Source organism: Mercurialis annua, linkage group LG5, assembly GCF_937616625.2.
Source record: "Mercurialis annua linkage group LG5, ddMerAnnu1.2, whole genome shotgun sequence".
Lineage (NCBI taxonomy): Eukaryota > Viridiplantae > Streptophyta > Magnoliopsida > Malpighiales > Euphorbiaceae > Mercurialis > Mercurialis annua.
Genome location: NC_065574.1, coordinates 14,097,531 through 14,116,040, shown reverse-complemented (window position 1 = coordinate 14,116,040; position 18,510 = coordinate 14,097,531). Strand labels below are relative to the sequence as shown.

Sequence of the window (18,510 nt, the reverse complement as noted above, 5' to 3'; positions counted from 1 at the left end):
TATTTAATATACATTTTTAAATTGTCATTCAGATATTGTTCATTCATTTTACTTTTATAAAGTTTTTTTTTGTAAAATTTAAGGTTTATTCATGTAAAAAAAATTCATCTCTTCAATTTTTAATACTTTTTACCCAGCCTCTAAAAATATCAATTTTAGGCTAATTTCGATAAGTACATTTAAATTTTAGCTAACAAAGAATATTTATATAAAAAAAGTAGAAATAAATTGATGTTTTTATTTGCGACCAATCTTAAACTTTTGAGCCAAAACAATTTATTAAAATTAGGCTACAATTTAGTAAATGATTTTTTGGATTTTTTTTATAAGAAAATTTCGAAATTCTTTTATTGACTAATTTTTTTTTTTCAAATAAATAAATAATTTGATTTTTTAAATTTGTTTTAAATAAATATATTCTGAAAAGAAAAGAAAAGAAAGTATTTTTTAAAAAATTAAAAAGAATTTATTTTTCTGAAAAGTATTTTTTAAACGGCATAAGGTACAAAAAAACTCTCGAAGTTTTTCCAAGAGTACATATCAGCCCCTTTTGATTTTTTGGGTACAAATAAGACCTTATGGTTTTAAATTGAATCTAAATTTTTTTATTGAACAAATAAACCCTTCCGTTAAATATGAGAGTTAACAGCGTCAAATGTCTTTAAGGAAAAAAATTCAAAACTATCCTTAATATTTAAATATATTTCAATTTAATCCTTTAAAGGACTTATATTGATAAACAATATAAATTAGGGACCCGAATAGCATTTTTTCTTTTTAATTTTGAAAATAAAAAAAAACAAAAAAATACAACCTCCATGCCAGAGGTCCGGCCTGTTCTCAAAAGAACAGCCGACGGTCTGCTCTCAGATCTAAAAACAGACTGTCGTCTATTCTCACTTCTGAGAACAGACATGGCGGTCTGTTCTCAAACCTGAGAACAGACATGCATGGGTCTCTTCTCAGATCTGACGCCAGCGGTAGTTTTCGGAGCGGCGGTATTTTTGGATCGGTGATGGTTTCGGGATCGATTATGGTTTCGAGATTAGCGGTTTGGTTAATTTAATCCTATTTTGATTAGTTCAGTTGAGTTTTATCAATTGAGTTTTGATTGATAAATTAGATTTTAATAAAAAAAATTATTATTTAAAGTTAATTAGAAAATGCGACGACCTCCGGTCAGCTGCAATCGTTTTTATTTTTCATAATATTTAATTAAAAGGAAAAAAATATCAATCCGGTGTGTTGGCGGTCGTTTTTTAAATATGTTTTAATTGATTTTAATAAAAAATTAATTAGAGTTAATTAGGAAGAAGAGGGTGAAACAATTTTAAAATAGGCATAAATATAAAATTAGTAAATATTTTAAACATTAAGGATCTTTTGGATAATGTTAAAATATTTTTAATTATAAAATTGGTAAATATTTTAAATATTTAGGATCTTTTTGAATTTTTTTTCTACAGCCACGTCATCAGTTAGCTTTAATATGGACGGAAGGGTTTTTTTGTTCGATAAAACAAACCAAGAGGGCTTAATTGTGTCCGAAAAATTAAAAAGGGCTGATATGTACTTTTGGAGAAACCTCGAGATTTTTTTTGTACCTTATGCCTTTTTAAACCGAATCAAACCCAGAAAACGATATAAATCGAATCGAATCAAATCGAACTGAACTAAATCGAACCGAATTATATCGAATCCAATTGAACAGAACCAAATCGAACTAAATCGAACCGAACTGAATCGAACCGAACTGAATCGAACTAAAAAAAAGATTAATCTTAATAATAATTTTTTCTAGATATTGGGATTCTATCCATTTTTAAATAAACTAGTTTCGCATTATGTGCTATGCACGTGGCTCGTAACGTAACTCGTCAATAAACATATTAGTAAATTTATTATAATTATATCAATTTTTTTATTTATAATTAATATTAAATTAGTTAAGAATTTTTTTTAAAATAAATATAATATATTCGGTTATTAAATTTTTTTTCCATACTGAATTTATTCTTCTTTTGGTTTTATAATAACCATAATTAAATAATTAACGTAATTTTATTAATAATATCTTTAAAAATAATAAGATTGAAATTTAAATAATAATATATTGACCAAATACAGTATTTTAATTTTGTAGTTCAATCAAACTAAAAGATAGGTATTCCTACTAATTTGGAGACAATTTAGTTATTTTTTACATACTAAAAACTAAATTGGAGATAATTTAACTACCTATTCTAATTAGGACTTTAATTACAATAGTGGTTAATTGAATAACTAATTAGTTAATAACTATAAAACTTTTATTTAGTAGTAAACTGAAAAGGATTATTCAGTAAATTTGCTTGCCCCACCCCATCCGTGCTTTTATATATAATATAATATAATATAATAATATATATATATATATATATATATATATAGTATAGATAAGTTTTCAAATAATATTTTTTAATTTTGTTAGTTTGTTTTAAATAAAAATAGACCATTTTTAGAAAAACAAAAAAACATTTTTTAAAAAAATAATTTTTAAATTTATTAAACTGAACCAAAAAAAATCAAATTAAACCAAATTAGATTGAATCGAATCTGGCTGAACCGAATAAAAAGAAAGAAATGAAATCTAAAAACAAGTTTTTGTATGTATTAAGATTTCATGAAATTCGACGCATTTTTTTGGAAAAAGGAATTATAACAAAACTCTAATTTTAAAATGGCTTAATTACTTAAAAACCACCCACCTTGTAACTTCTTTTCATTTATACCATGACCTAGGAAAATTTTCAATTGTACCATATTTTCAATTTTTATGTTTCATTTGTACCCCAAAATTAAAAATTTTGATAATTTAATTAATTTAAAGATGAAAATATTAAAAATAAGATACATAAATGATTAACATTAATGTTTTATTAGAATATAGGTTAAAAATGAAGGACTAATTTAAACTCTTTTTTAAAAAAAAATAGGTCAATTAAGCTCATTAGGGTAGAGATGAAACATAAAAATCGAAAATAGGGTACAATTGAAAATTTTCCTAGGTCATGGTATAAATGAAAAAAAGTTACAAGGTGGGTGGTTTTTAAGTAATTAGGCCTTTTAAAATTGATTTTTTTTAGTTTTAAGAAAATTAACGGACATGTCTAATAAGTTGTTACAAAATTTAAAATAAATTTCTTTTTCTTCTCAATTTTTTGAACATCTCATCGGATAGATTTATAGATTTTCCATGAACCGAGTTTTGGTTAGAATTTCCACCTATTCAAATGAAAATAGAATCAAAATGTTATAGCAAACATTAAGGACATAAATGAACCTTCTCCGTAGGGGTGAGCATTAAACGGTCAAAACCGAATAACCGAACCAAACCGAACCAAATTAATCAAACCGAAGTATAATTTGAAAATATGGTTCGGTTACGGTCCGAATTTTTAAAATTTTGACTATTCGGTTTGGTTTACGGTTTTTACAAAAAAATAACCGTAATAACCGAACCGACCGTATTTAAAAATTACGTTGTTTTAAACTTTCATATACTCACATTTATATATTAAACTTGTTTAATTTTATAGTTTTATAATAAAAAACGATAAATATAGATTTAATTTAAAGCACATGTACTATTTAGGTTAAATTTTTCCATTTTTTTTATTTATTTTTTAAAAAACTGTTTTTTTTCTTCCTAAAAACCATACAAAAAATATTACGGTTTTTGATCGAACCGAATCGAACCGTAATATTTTGGTTTGGTTAATACAGTTTTGATATAATTTGATTAATACGGTTCGGTGACCGAAATTTTTAAAAAACCGAACGGTTTAAAATTTTTAGGCGGTTCGATGACCGAACCGACCGTTGCTTACCCCTACTTCTCCGGTTCTTGTTGACCTTATGTCATTGAAGTGTCCAATTAGGACTGACTTCTACTGAACTGGCGTCGTGCATCAAAAATTTGTGAAAAAGGAAACATGGGGAGAGCAGAGACAGTGAAGAAGGCGGAGAATTTGGTGGAGAAATTCATGAAACGAAACGACGGGTCGCATGATGCATGGCATGTATGGAGGGTCAGGGACCTTGCTCTCTCTCTGGCTCGGGAGGAAGGCCTCTCTTCAAATCCCGACTCCATGGAAATCGTAAACCCAATAACCTTTATTTAATTTTGCTTATAAAAGTTGCGTCTTTAATGGGTTCTCTTTATTGCCCAACATTATTGTATAAGTTGTTAGGTAGCACGCACACTTCATTCAATCAAACATGTAAGTTTCTAAAACATTTCGGACATTCCGGACATGGAATTTCATTTTTATATTGGAAACTTTAAAATAACACTGTTTCGCTGTGTCCCGTGTCCTCGTGTCCGTGTCCGTGCTGCCTTGTTAGTTTGCTTGCTGGGTAAATAGTTGGCGTGTTGCTTAAATGATGTGTTTGTATATGGGGTTTTGTTGCAGGTGGAGCTTGCTGCGCTTCTTCATGATATAGGTCAATCCTCTGTCCATCTTCTTGCATAAATTTTGCACATTTGCCTAATCTTAATTGCTCCATTTTGTAATTTGGACATGTAATTCATGCTTCTGTTTTATCCTTTTGCTTTCTCAGCTGCTCTTTTTTTTATGTTTGGTGGAATTTTTTTCCACCAAAGATTCGAATGTTACAATCAAATTACTTGTAGACTCTGAGCTACGCTGATATCTGAAATTTGCATTAATCTCCATTGTTGATTTGATCCTAACTATCCTTTTCTCATTGTGATTTTGCATATTGTTTTGTGCTATGTTGAAAGAAATCCTGTGGAGTCCTACTTTCATCATTTCGTTTCTATTTTCACAAGTGTTTTAAACATACGGAACTTTATAATCTAATTCTTATTAAAAATATTTTTGTTACCGTTTTTTCGTGTCAGCATCTTTTTCATTTTTATGCTTTTATTTCGGTACAACATAGGTTCTGTGTCGTGAACTCGTGATGATTTCGCTAAGTGATTTGTGTCATGGCTGATTTTCCCTCTTCATGCTTGTTGCAGGTGACTACAAGTACTTAAGGTATGCAATTCTTTGTTACCTAACTCACTAACTGCAAAAGCAATTCCTTTCTGTTTTTGCTCAAATATGATACTAGATGCATAGTGTGCATGGTTGTTAATTTATTTGCTATAAAAGATGTACCAAATTTATGTTATGTTTCTTTATTTTACAATTTTTCATAAGAGTTTCATTTCACAATTTTTCATAAGAGTTTCATTTCACCACAATTTTATTATTTTCTTTGCTATTATGCTCAAGATATCATGTCCGACATTTACATTAATTTGAAGTCTTACGTCTGGATATTAGTCTTTCAATTTAGTGCTTCTACACAATGTACTCAGGCTATTGAACTCGCAGGCTATTTTGCATCGATGTATATGTTGCACTCAAAGTTGAGTTGATTTCCTGCAACAATCTAGAATTAGTTATATCAGTTCGAGTCCAATGCTAATTTCTACACTCTCAAACCTTTTTTTGTCTCTTAAATTCTTGAACTTCACCTTGTTTCCTGATTGTCCATCTTCATATTTTTGCATGCAGAGACCCATCCGAAGAGAAAATTGTGGAGAAGTTTTTGGATGAAGAGGATGTAGAAGAAACCAAAAAGATGAAGATCTTAGGAATCATCAAAGGGATGGGTAAATTACTATGATGGCAACTATTTTTCTGAAGTATGATTTACACATTTTTTTACTGTGCCTGCAAGTATTAGTCAAACATTGATTTTTCTGCTGAAATAAGTGCAAAATTTGAGTTGAGTTTTTTTACGACTGATAACAGATTTCATCATCACATGTTTCGATTAGCATATATTGCTGCCAACAATAGATTTCATCATCACATGTTTTCAGTAGCATATATTTCTGCCAATAATCAAGCGTAATATATCCTATATTTCTCATAAACTTTACTTGTTTCATGATGGTAAGAGAGAGGACATGGATAATATAGTGCATAAATTTTTAAAATTCATTTTAATTATAGGACGTGTTGTGTTTTTTACTTTAGTAATGATATAGCTACAGATATGGAGCTCCTGAATGACTCTCTGTTCATATATACAGTTACAAGTTGAAAGAGAGTACATTTCTGCAGTTTGCTTTCATTGCTACCCATATTAACATCACTAGAGGAAAAAAGTTTATTCTTATAGCTTTATTTTCCCAATTATCAGGTTTTAAAGAGGAAATAACTGGGGATGCCAGCTGCGGACTATCTCCAGAATTTGGGATTGTGCAAGATGCAGATCGTCTTGATGCAATTGGTGCAGTTGGTATGCTCTGGAGCTAATATAGGGTTAATTCAAAGAAAATTTTCCGATGTTTACGCAATCATTTAATAGCCATACTTCAAGTCATCAGAAACTGCTCACATAAGTGCATGCCATAACATGAGTGTTAACTTGCCAAATCTCAGGAATTGCTCGCTGCTTTACTTTTGGTGGAAGTAGAAACAGAGTGCTTCATGATCCGGCTGTTCTCCCTCGTTTGGATTTGTCCAAGGAACAATACATGAAAAAAGAAGAGCAGACTACTGTGAATCATTTTCATGAGAAACTTCTTAAATTGAAAGATTTAATGAAAACAAAGGTAAACGCTTGGACTTTGAAAGGTCTTATTCTCATAAACATTAGGCTATATACTATTTCAATAACAGCCTCTATTAATTTATTTAATATGATTATTTTTTACTGTCTAATAATAAGATATGACTAATTATTCCTATCGTAAATCATTAATGAGATTTTGGTGAAATTAAAATATACTAGAACTGAAAGTAATAGGATTCTTATGAAAAAATGATATAATTAGCATTTAAGTTTTAGTTTTATTTTTATAAATAATTACTATATGGCAATTAATTAGTAATTGCTACTATAAATAATACGCAAATTGCAATGATAATCTGTATGAACAAACTAAAACAATTATAAAAATTAAGTCTCAAATTGAAGATACAAGTAATTAATAATGAGTCCAATAACTAACAATAATAACTTGCATTAAAAAAATTATAATACCAATAAAGTTTCAGTTTATGAATTTAAGTTACTAGTAATTGTAAATTAATTAATTAACAATTATTCAGTAAATAACAAGCAATTACAGTAATACCTTCTATCAAAATGTTAATATAATTTTGTAAAAATAAAAATTAATTCAAGCTATAAAATGATTGATTAATAATGGGGCAAATAACTAACACTCACGTGCATAAAACATGGCTAAAAGTTTAGTTACTTAGAGAAATACATATGCATGATGAAGAGTCGCCGAGATTCCCTTATAGTAAGGGGTTTGAGCATTGTCCATTGATAATATTAAATATTTCAGGCTGGGAAGAAGAGGGCTGAAAAGAGGCACAAGTTTATGGAGGAATTTTTGAAGGAGTTCTATGAAGAATGGGATGGCCAAGCTTGAATGAGGTAAAGGTTTTTTACCTATGTTTCTCTTGTATCAGTTATATGTATAGATAACGAATGTCTGAATTATTTTTTATCCACAAATAACTATTGCTCGTTATAGACCATTTTGATACGCCTGCTCCCATTTGCAACATTTTAAATCAACTTTGGACATTACAAGATTAGGAATTAATATCTAAACATAAGTGTTGTCTTTCATGGTGTATTCAGTTGCAGTATATTATTTTCTAACTAATCCTATGAAAGTATGCTGAGTATCCTATAACCTAGTATAGGGTAAAGTAGGTTGTCGATCCCACGAGAACTACAGCAGTTTCTACTTAGAGCATCTAACATTTCTTATGCTATATTTTGGGCTATTTTTAGCATAGAAAATAGCAAATTATTAAATATAGCACATATTTTAGAGTTGAATCCAATGCAAAAATGTTATTGAGTGATAAATTTATAATTTTGTAACTGATTACAATTACTAATGACAATTTTATAATCAATTTATGTGTATATGAGGATTTGACATATGCTATTTGGTGTCAATTTTGGCACCAAGCTTAGCATATGCTAAAATTTAACATAAGAGATAGCGTAGCGACAAAGATGTATATTTTATTTTAAATGCTAAATTTTAGCATTGTCATATGTCGATTTAGCATTGTCATATGCTGATTTAGCATTGTAATGGAGATGTTTTCATTGTTATTCTGTTATCTAATCAATCAGAAAATAGTACATTTTTAATATTGTAAAGTTAGACTTAGAACTAAAATGAAAAGCGAAAACAAAGACAACGTAATTAACTAGCAATAAGATTTGAACATCTAGGCGTTGAACCCTCGTTGAATTTCATGAGTGGATCTATCTTTAATCTAATTTTAATTTGATTTTCTCCCACTAGAGATGCTCTTATTACATTAAAATCTCTTGAGTATTACAATTCCCAACCTACAACCTACGATTATCTGAAATCGCTATCTAGATTATCAGAGAAATCATAGATAGCATTAATAGTAATGAATTCCTTAACAATCAGAAAAAATATACTAAAGTCTAACTCTAGAACTGAATGCAGTTCTCACTATCTATAATGATGACAATTTACTTATACATTCAATCTCTCAATTTAAATATAAGAACTATATCAAATCAAGGTGCGCAAACAGACGATCGTCAAAAATATTGAACGATCGTCACTTTTGATTTTTCACCAAAATTCTGACTTTTAACACAATTAACTAAAAAATATCAAACACGGTAGTTTGCCAATTATTTCTACATATCAAAATTAGGAATATAAAGACATATGGTCCAACAAATGTGTCCTAACAGCTTAGGTTAGGTTAGAACAACCATTAGCAAAAAATTATTACTAAAATCTCTCTCCAATTTGTATCAATTTTTTTAAGTTGGCAGGTGAAACATTTAGTTTCATCATTGTTAGTTGATGATTAGCCTTTGAGAAATCGTTTATTGTGAGTTAGAACTTCTAATTTAGGTGATGAGCTTGTAAAAATACCATTTGAAACCTGTTTAAAAATTTAGTGATTTGAAAATCTCAATCTTTTATTAAGTTGTGGATATAAGTTTGATTTTGAGTGGAACCACTCTAAAATTGCTTGTTCAATTTCTCAAACCTAACTCTTTTTCTATCTATTCTTTAAACAATTTTTAACTTCTATAAAACAACCTATTCACCCCTCTAAGGTTGTCATTTGAGATTTCAAAATTAGTTCATAATTCTAGAATAGTGTTGATCCAAAAATCAAAATATAGAAAGAAAAACTCATTTTTATTCAATACTGGAATCTTGAGATTGATTGCTTCTACAAGGATTCAGATCTCACTTCTTGTATGAGTTTCTCATACTAAAGAAATTGAAAAATTGTATCTCTTTCTTTCCTTTTAAACATCCTAAAATTAAGTAAGATGGTGAGTTTGTGTCCATATCACGGGCCGAGCATAATTCGGGATAGTCCCTGTTTCTGCTTCATGTAATTGTGTTCTTTCTGTGTTTCCTCACAGTTGATGTTATGGCTGTGATCTGCAACTGTGAAGTGGTCTATTTCTTCTGTTGACTTGCCATCTTAACCTTGTGCAATCTCAGCTCCAAATCATATCCGTAAAACCCCGGCCTAGTTAAATGTTTCCATTGTACATTAAAATCATTGAAAACCTTATATGCCTACTCATTGTATGAGAATGGTTAAAAATTACAATTTTTCATGTAACCTGTTCAATTGTATGAATCTTGAGAATACACTAAAGATGAATTGTACGGATCGGCATAAACCAACTGGTGCAAATTCAACTTTTTATAAGAAATCCATTATTAAAGTGTATAGTGTAATGCAAATAATAAGTCTAAAAACAAGTTTTAAGAGGCAAAAAGGAAACCAAAAGAACAATTATTGACATATTTAGCATCTTTACTACATTGCTTTTTAATCATAGAGCTCTCAGATTCCGTTTCTTCTCAATAGATTCACCTTGAGACCATGTTTCATGTACATGGTTAAGGCGAGTTTCGGCACCACGGGATGATCTTTGGCCACCTTCACTCGGTAGCGATATATGATAGAGGCAGCAACAAATTTCATCTGATAGTAAGCGAAGTCTTTGCCTAAGCAGAGGCGAGGGCCACCGTTAAAGGCTGTAAATTTGTAAGCAGATTCGCTCATATATCTTCCATCTTTTAGCCACCTCTCTGGTTTGAACTCCCTGCAATCCTTTCCCCAGATTGCCTCCATTCTTCCCATTGCGTATACTGCATATATCACCTTTGTTCCTTTCTTTAGCACTGTTCCATTTGGAAATATGTCATCCTCAATTACCTGCAACATTACTCGTTTTGTTTCGATTTAGTTAGCTTCTTGCGGTGTTTATTATTCATTAATTAAATATGTATTCTGCATCTATCTGGAAAATTCTGCAATACCTTGAAATTGTTAATTACATTGCTGCAATTTATTATGAAACAGTAGATATAAAAACTTTAATTCTTTGCTTTTCTGTTTAAACAACAGCTGTTTATAAAACTAGGGTACAATATTGTTAGGTCATTGTGGAATGCATGCACTTATTTATTTATTTATTTATTTATCATTTGGAGAAGGGAGACTTTTAGCGCTTGCGGGAGAATATGATTCTACCATCTTCTTGACATCATTTGAGCTATAGTTCACCGGTGATGCATGCACTCATCTAGTAGCTTTGTATTTGGAAATATTTTGGTTTCTTTTTTAATTATTTGGAAGAGAGCATGATAAATTTTTTTAAAAAGTATTTTTAGATATAATAAAATTCTTATTACATATTTTTATTCCATTTTAAATAAATTCATCCACATTTTCTTCTTCCCATTTTCTCTAGGTTTCCAAACAGGAGCTAAGAGTGTGTGAACTACTTATTATATCGTTATTTTTTGTATTTCTAAAACTGCTTCCCTTGTTCTAAAAAAACTAGTATAAAAATAAATTCCTTTAAACGCAGTCTGATCGGTCTTTCCTTAGGATCTCGAATGTTGTTCTATGGTCAATTTTTCATTTTCAAGACTAAGCCATTCCTAAAAACTATAGAAACTTTTAGGTAACCAAGAAATTGACTAAATAATTGTCTACTAATTTAATTACTACAAATAAATGTGAGAATTCTTTAGATTTACATGATTGAAATAGATGATAAGTGATTATAAATGATTTAAATGCAATAAAATGAAGAATTTTTAAATTGAATAGCTATTAGTTAATACCTCCTTGTGGTCCACTGGCACTGAAGGATACAACCTCAAGGCCTCAGATAATGCAGCCTGCAAATATTCCATCTTCTTTATTTCCTCTGGCTTAAACACCAATGCACTCATATTAGGGTCAAAATGATGCGATCTCTCCTTAACAATCTTGTAAATTTCAGCAAGAATCTTCTCTTCCACGTCGGGATTCTTATTAAGCAGCCAGAAAAACCAACTTAATGCAACAGAAGAAGTATCCCTACCTGCAAGAATAAAGTTTACGCATATGTCCCTCAAGAACTTGTCGGAAAATGGCTTTCCGTTCTCGTCTTTTAACCTCATGAACACTGTCAAAAGATCCGATCTTTGCTTCTTATCATCGTCACTACTTGTTACAGACAGTTCTTTCTTTCTTGTCCTTATAACTTGTTCAGCAAATTCGTCGACTCCTTTGATCGATCTTTTCAGCTTCTTTTCTGCTCCTAAATCAAGATACCTCATAGCTTTCCATATACAAGTTGGTGTCACAAAACGCAGCACTGTTACTTCGGTTGCATCTTCAAAAGCTCTGGCGAATGGTATTTCAGGCAAATCTAAACTCAAACATCCTGGATCGACCCCAAAGGCCATCATGCATACATTGTCGAATGTTAGTCGTAAAAGAATATCTTGTAGATCGATGTCAGCGGATTTTTGTACTGCATTTTCTAGTACTGGTAAGAGCCTAGAATGAACAAGTTCAAGCAGTGATTCAGTAGTTAGTTGCCTGAACTTCGTTGAATGGAACTCAATGCTTGCCGTTTTCCTCTGCCTCTGCCATGTCTCATCATCAGCATTAAATATCCCATCCCCTAGAAGATCATGAACCGTGTCGCGAAAGTAATGCCCTTTCGGGAAATTGGGGAACTTCGTCTTGAGAAGATGCTCTAGGTTTCTAGGATCCGCAGTGACTACACAATTGAGGCTGCTAAACCATGGTCCTTTGAATCTGAATGTTCCATTCTGACGACAAAGTACGTCCGAAATCCACTCGTACATGTTGCTCCGAATAGCGAAAACCATAGACGGCATCATGCCTAGAACTGGCCACACCGCTAGACCATAACGTTTCTTCTGCCTTAGAGAATGCAAGCAAACAAAGACAAAAAAAGCAAGGAGAAGCTCTAAAATTTGAACATCCTGCAAGAAGAAGAAAAAGAATCGCCGAGAAGCGAAGTTTCCGGCAAGGTCGTCGGACGAAAATGAAAGGCCGGAAGTGAAGTTGTTGCTAGAGTTGATCATGGTGTTTGAATGATAGGAAATGTGGGTAAAATGCGTGTAGTATATGGTTAAGTATGGATGATGAACATGTGTTATAAGGGAGGGAGGGTTTGTAAATTTTCTTGTCGTGCAGTTTTTGGCCCAATTGGTATGATTTGGTGAACTGAAATGTGTGCTTTTTTATGTGACTAAACTGATTCTTTTGGCACTTTTACACAATTAGGGTTTTATGTGACTTCTTGCTCTTCTAATTGAGGTTTTGGATCAGTTGGGAAATTAGATGCCTTGTGTGTCAAACAAGAGTTACTACTAATACAAAGTTTTGGAGGTTAAGAAGTGGGTGGCGATGGATAACCTAAGTCACAACCATTTATACCACTTGTTTTCAAATTTGCCAATTCATATTCTTAATCCTAAAAACATGATATAATAATACATATATTGATGTGTATATATAGGTAAGGTTAAGTTCAACATCCCACTCCATATTATTATATTACGTGGAAGCATTAGAACATTTACATTAGCATATAGGAATAGTCGAGTTGAGTTTTTGGTTGAAACTCTATCGAATTCAAATTTGACTTGTCTCTAAAATTTAAAATTATCGGATTCGATAAAAACTCGATTTGAGTATATATAATTATAAAAATAAAAAGATTAGCAAATGTTTGATTAGGTTTGCGAAGTTGTTGATTCAAATATCTTATGTTAGAATCAACTCGCTAATTGAATTGAATTGAGTGGTTCAAACTTTAAGTAGATTTGATATCGAGTTAATTTTGAATAATTGGTGAATTGATTCGAGAATACATCCTAACTTAAGAGTGGCTCATTTGCACCTATAAAAAAATGTTTAAATGGTATTAAAAAACCAAATCTTTTCGACACACCTTTCAAAAGTTGTAAATCTATTCCAATTTGACTAATTCGATAAAAGTCTATCCAATTTTTTAAAATTAATTTAATGTTTTTTTAAAATTAATTTATCCGAGTAGTGTGGCATTCCAATTGACAATTCTTTTTCTTTTTAATTTTGAGAAAACTTCACATATTCAGTTTTTATGGTAGGTAAAATTAATTTAATTTGGGTAAATGGATATATTTTATAAGGAATTTGTCAAATTTGAATAATTTACAATTTTAAAAAAATTAAATATATTTTCAAAAAGTTAAAAAGGTTCAACTTTTTCACACTATTAGGTCTAAAGAAAACCTTGGGAGATATTAATACACAAAATCCATCAAATCAAAAAAAGAAAATTAAGAAAAATACTTTTTTTTTAAAAATAATATTATTTTTTTACTCTAAATATATTTTAATTATTATAATACCTACCTCTTATTATTTTTTTACTTTAAACATATTATTTTTACTCTCACATGTTACTTTCAACATATTTTCCACCAGTGTTTTAAAAACCGAACCGGTAATTAAACTGATAGAGTCACCGTTTTCCGGGTAAATCGGTTCAACCGTCAGTTCAATCGGTTGAATGAAATTGGTGATAAAATACACGCAGAATATCATTTGTCCGAGATGAGAAAGGAAAAGCATGGGGCTATCTTTTTTAAGTCCAAGTACACCTTTTAATTCAGCCCACTAATAAATTTTTTATAGAGAAAATTAGACTCAGCACTTGATTATCAAAAATAATTCCAAAAATACTTGAGCATCTTTTTTTTTTCTGTCAACACTTGATCCCACCTTTTTATTTCATCCAGCACTTAATTCCATCTTTTTATTTCATCCAACACTTAACCCAACTTTTTTATTTCGTCCAACATTTAACTTCATTTTTTATTCATCCAACATTTAACTCAATTTTTTTAAGATTTAGAATTTAGATTTTAGGATTTTAGGGATTTAGGGTTTATGATTTTAGGGTTAGTGTTTAGTATGATTTAGGGTTTAGCATGATTTAGGGTTTAGGGTTTAAGATTTTGGATATAGGGTTTAGCATGATTTAGGGTTTAGGGTTTAAAATTTAGAATTTAGGGTTTAGCATGTTTTAAGGTTTAGAGTTTGGAGTTTAGGATTTAGGGTTTAGGCTTTAGCATGATTTAGGGTTTAGGGTTTAGTATGATTTAGGGTTTAGGGTTTAGGGTTTAGAGAAATAAGATTTTAAGTGTTAGGTTTAATGTTTTTATTAAATCAAGTGTTAGGTGCAATTTATTTTGTTTTATAAGTATTGTCCGCAAATAAAAACGAACATAAGTATTTTTGAGATTATTTTAACAAAATCAAATATTTTTTAACTTTTCTCTTTTTTATATCACCTTTCTCTTTTCACCTAACCATAATCTATCTTTATTATAAGTTACAAATTCTGTCTCGGTAGGATATACATGTACTTTCTTTCTAAAGTCCAAAATTCATCTCATTCTCTCCCAAGTTCGCCTTTTATCTTTTTTTTTTTTTTTATGTAAAACATCTCTCAATAATACATATGTCTTTTATTATTTGAAACATAAAAAATAATAGATCCAACAACAATTTATTGTTGTCTACTTGCACTGTGTTTTTCTAGATTGATTTTCATACTTTTGTTTTTATTTGAAATAAATTTTATTTTCTTGTGTTATATTTGTACCGTAAAATAAATTTCAGTTTTTAATCAAAATTAATTATAATTTTTAGTTTAAGATAAAAACACAGGTTGTCCAATTTTATTGAACAAAAAAGTTTCAACTTTTAGTTAAAATTTAAAATAATTTTGAGTAAAAGTCAGTTCAATGAATATGTCTTGAGTAATCCTATATAACCCAACACTTTTAACACACCTTTTTGTACCGCCTGACATGACAATCAAAGAGTAGATTGATTAAATTCTCTTTTTTAAGATATACACTTTTGAGTGTGAATTGAACAAATGAAGTCTTGCCACGTAGGGTGGGTTAAAAAAATTGGATTAAAGTGTTGGGTTATAAAACATTTTCCATATGTTTTCTACATTTTTGATGAAACGGCCGTAAAATAAGACCTGAAAACAAATAAAAACCCTAATAGAATGTGGAAACAAATATAAGCCCTAATAATTTGAGTTGTTTTATTTTCAATTAAGAACCGGACAGTTTTTCCATGTTGGTTCGATCCGGTTTTTTCAATTATTTCCGGTTTAATTTAGTTAAACCGGTTTTTCGGTTCTTTTACGTCATTCGGACTAGACTGTGATTCGGTTCGCGTTTTTACCGATCGAACCGTCCGGTTTGGTCCGATTTTTATAACACTGCTTTCAACACTTGTCATTCTTTTTTTCTCCTTCTCTCTCCTTTTTTCTCTCTCTTTCTCTCTTTTTTCTCCCTTTGTCTGAGTTTCTCTCTCTTTTTTCTCGATCGAGACAATGTTTTATTCTTTTTTTTTAATTCGTATCTCGATCGAGACATGCACTATCTCGATCGAGAAAGTAAAAAATGTGTTTTTAAAATTAAAAAAAGCATGAAATGTAAAGAGGTCAAAAAATCAGACGCCGACGAGATTAAGTTTTAAAAGTATAGTATTTTATAAATAATTTTAAAATATTTCAAAAATATTATCATTGTTTTTGTATATTAAATTCCTATGTTCATTATTTTAGTGATTTGATCTCATTTTTTAAAATTTACATAGCTCATTCCAACCGTTCAATATTTTTGCATTTCATAGCCTGTAGCCGTTTTTTGTGTCGTTTCATACAAAACATTGCTGTTTTATATACATTTTATATTTTTATATCTTCTAAAAACGGCTATAGACTTTAAAATGCCAAAAAAATAAAAAAATTGGAATGTCAAGACTGTCACTATTACTGTTGTGAAGGAAAAAAAACATCAATTTTAAAAGGAAAAAGGGTCATTTATGCCCTTAAGGTTTGGCTTTAGGATCAAATAAGCCCTCAACGTACAAAAAGGTTCAATTATGCACCTAACGTCTTAGAAAATGAACAATCAAGCCCCCGATTTGGACAACCAGACCCCTAATGTTTCATTTATGCGTCACAATTAGGGGCCTGGTTGTCAACATTTTAAGACGTTAGGGGCGTATTTGAACCTTTCCGGACGTTGAGGGCTTAGTTGATCCTGGAGATAAACCATAGAGGCATAAATGACCCTTTTCCCATTTTAAAAAAATATAATTAAAAAAAATACAAAAGATAATTTTGAAGACATTTTTGGATAAATTTTGCTAACACATTAGTAGGTATTATAAAATAAAATTTCCTTTTAGTTTACTTTTTGTATTTTAAACCTTTAGTAAACTATTGTAATTAGTTTACTTTTCAGTTTATTTTTAATATTATAACTTTTTTAAACTAAAAATGCATTTAGATTAATTTTTAATTATAAATCTTTATTAATTTAGAAAAAAGAATCATATATACCTTGAAAGGTTAGTTCGAGAACAAAACAAGTACTCAACATCCAGAAAAATTCAAATACAGCACTAACGTCTTCCAAAATGATATGTGCCCTTAATATGGACACAATTTCTATTTTTCAAAGATTCTGTTTGTTTTATTCAACATGGACTATGTTACATTAAACTTTATAGAATTAATTGCAAATACATACATGAACTTTATCCTAATTTGTAATTACAACATAAACTTTGAAACTTGACAATGTTAGTAACCAACTTTACACTTTTGGCAAATCGATACACCAAACACGAAAAACACTAACGTGGACATTGTAATATACCGCCATGTGTCGTTGCGTGATTGGTTGGTGTACCAATTTGCCAAAAAATGAAAGTTGGTTACTGACATTGCCAAGTTTCAAAGTTTATGTTGTAATTGCAAATTAGGGTAAAATTCGTGTATGCATTTGCAATTAACCCAACTTTATATGCTCCTAAAGTTTAACTCAAGGTTCAATTAAGTCATCAACATTCAAACAGGTTCGAATATACAACTAACGTCTTTCAGAATGCCCTTAATTTTGACACAGTTTTCATTTTTCAAAGACGCCATATATTTTATCATGCGTGGACTATGTTACCATTTTGGAAATTGATGATGTGTCAATTGACACCATTGTAGGCATGTAAAGAAAAATTATATTTATTTGATTGGCAGCTCGAATATATTTCTCCATCATGTCAATTAGATCTTCATCAGACGTAATCGTTACAACAACATTAAGATCTCTCTGTTGACAATTGATAACGTAATATATTCACTCATGTTCCACACAACTCTCTAAACTTCAACAATAGTTTTATACATATAATTTGCAATCAAATCACTGAATTTTACAAATACAAATCAAATTAAGTAATTTGAAGTATCTATGACTGTGAGTAATAACAATTATTTTAATTGTAAAAATTAAAAGAATTCAGGTGGTATGTCCAACGTTTCTTGATAGTTTATTTGATACATTGTTAATTCCTAAGTGGAAATCATTGTCTCATTTTAATAGAATTCTGAGCAGTAAATAACTATGTCTTGGTGCATGCTTCTCACTGTTTCTATTGCATGCCGACTTGGTATCTCATACTATTAGAAATATTATTTTTATTAATTGATAGAACAAATTAATTATAAATTGGTGAGAATGTGATAACCCACATACTTAAAGGAGGTGCCTAGGTTCAACCATGACCAAATAACTAGAACTAGTTAATAGGTGGTTGAACCTTTACACTTATAAACTCATTTATATTTGTTCTCATAAGCAATGTGATATTATCTTTAACACTCCCCCTCAAGTGCAACCGGGACTTGAAATCCGGTTGTCATTTGAAATTGACTCCTCTGAAACTGAAACTTTTGATTTAAAAAGTAGCGGCAACACCGGACCTAGCCACTGGGAATGAACATCCAAACGGACAATCGAAAAATTAAGAATCCGAGTCAGACCCACTTAAATTTTGGTTTAATACGCAGCGGCAACACCGGATCGGGCCGCTGGAAATGAACATCTAAACGGACAACCGGCAAATTAACATTTGGGGCCAGACCCGCTCTAATACCATATTAGAAATATTATTTTGATTAATTGGTAGAAGTAATTAATTATAAATTGGTGAGAATGTAACAACCCACATGCTTAAAGAAGGTGCTTAGTTTCAACCATAACCTAATAAC

General features: G+C 30.3%; 2 protein-coding genes across 3 annotated transcripts; one reads left to right on the top strand and one right to left on the bottom strand.

Annotated features, from left to right (window-relative positions):
- The first annotated feature begins 3,907 nt into the window (after positions 1 to 3,907).
- On the top strand, positions 3,908 to 10,350 carry LOC126681241 (uncharacterized). Of its 2 annotated transcripts, none has more exons than XM_050376730.2 (8): positions 3,908 to 4,139; positions 4,455 to 4,485; positions 5,027 to 5,045; positions 5,571 to 5,668; positions 6,205 to 6,303; positions 6,447 to 6,619; positions 7,364 to 7,455; positions 9,933 to 10,350. In XM_050376730.2, exons 1-7 carry the CDS (start codon positions 3,975 to 3,977, stop codon positions 7,448 to 7,450), a joined length of 672 nt encoding a protein of 223 aa, XP_050232687.1. In that variant the 5' UTR covers positions 3,908 to 3,974; the 3' UTR covers positions 7,451 to 7,455; positions 9,933 to 10,350. The 2 variants fall into 2 exon arrangements, with proteins under 2 accessions (XP_050232687.1, XP_050232689.1); XM_050376732.2 differs by having other exon boundaries at positions 9,475 to 10,350.
- On the bottom strand, positions 9,747 to 12,720 carry LOC126681240 (cytochrome P450 86B1-like). Its single transcript, XM_050376729.2, has 2 exons — positions 11,201 to 12,720; positions 9,747 to 10,283 (listed from the first exon to the last, which is right to left on the bottom strand). Exons 1-2 carry the CDS (start codon positions 12,458 to 12,460, stop codon positions 9,909 to 9,911), a joined length of 1,635 nt encoding a protein of 544 aa, XP_050232686.1. The 5' UTR covers positions 12,461 to 12,720; the 3' UTR covers positions 9,747 to 9,908.
- Between the last annotated feature and the right edge of the window lie 5,790 nt (positions 12,721 to 18,510).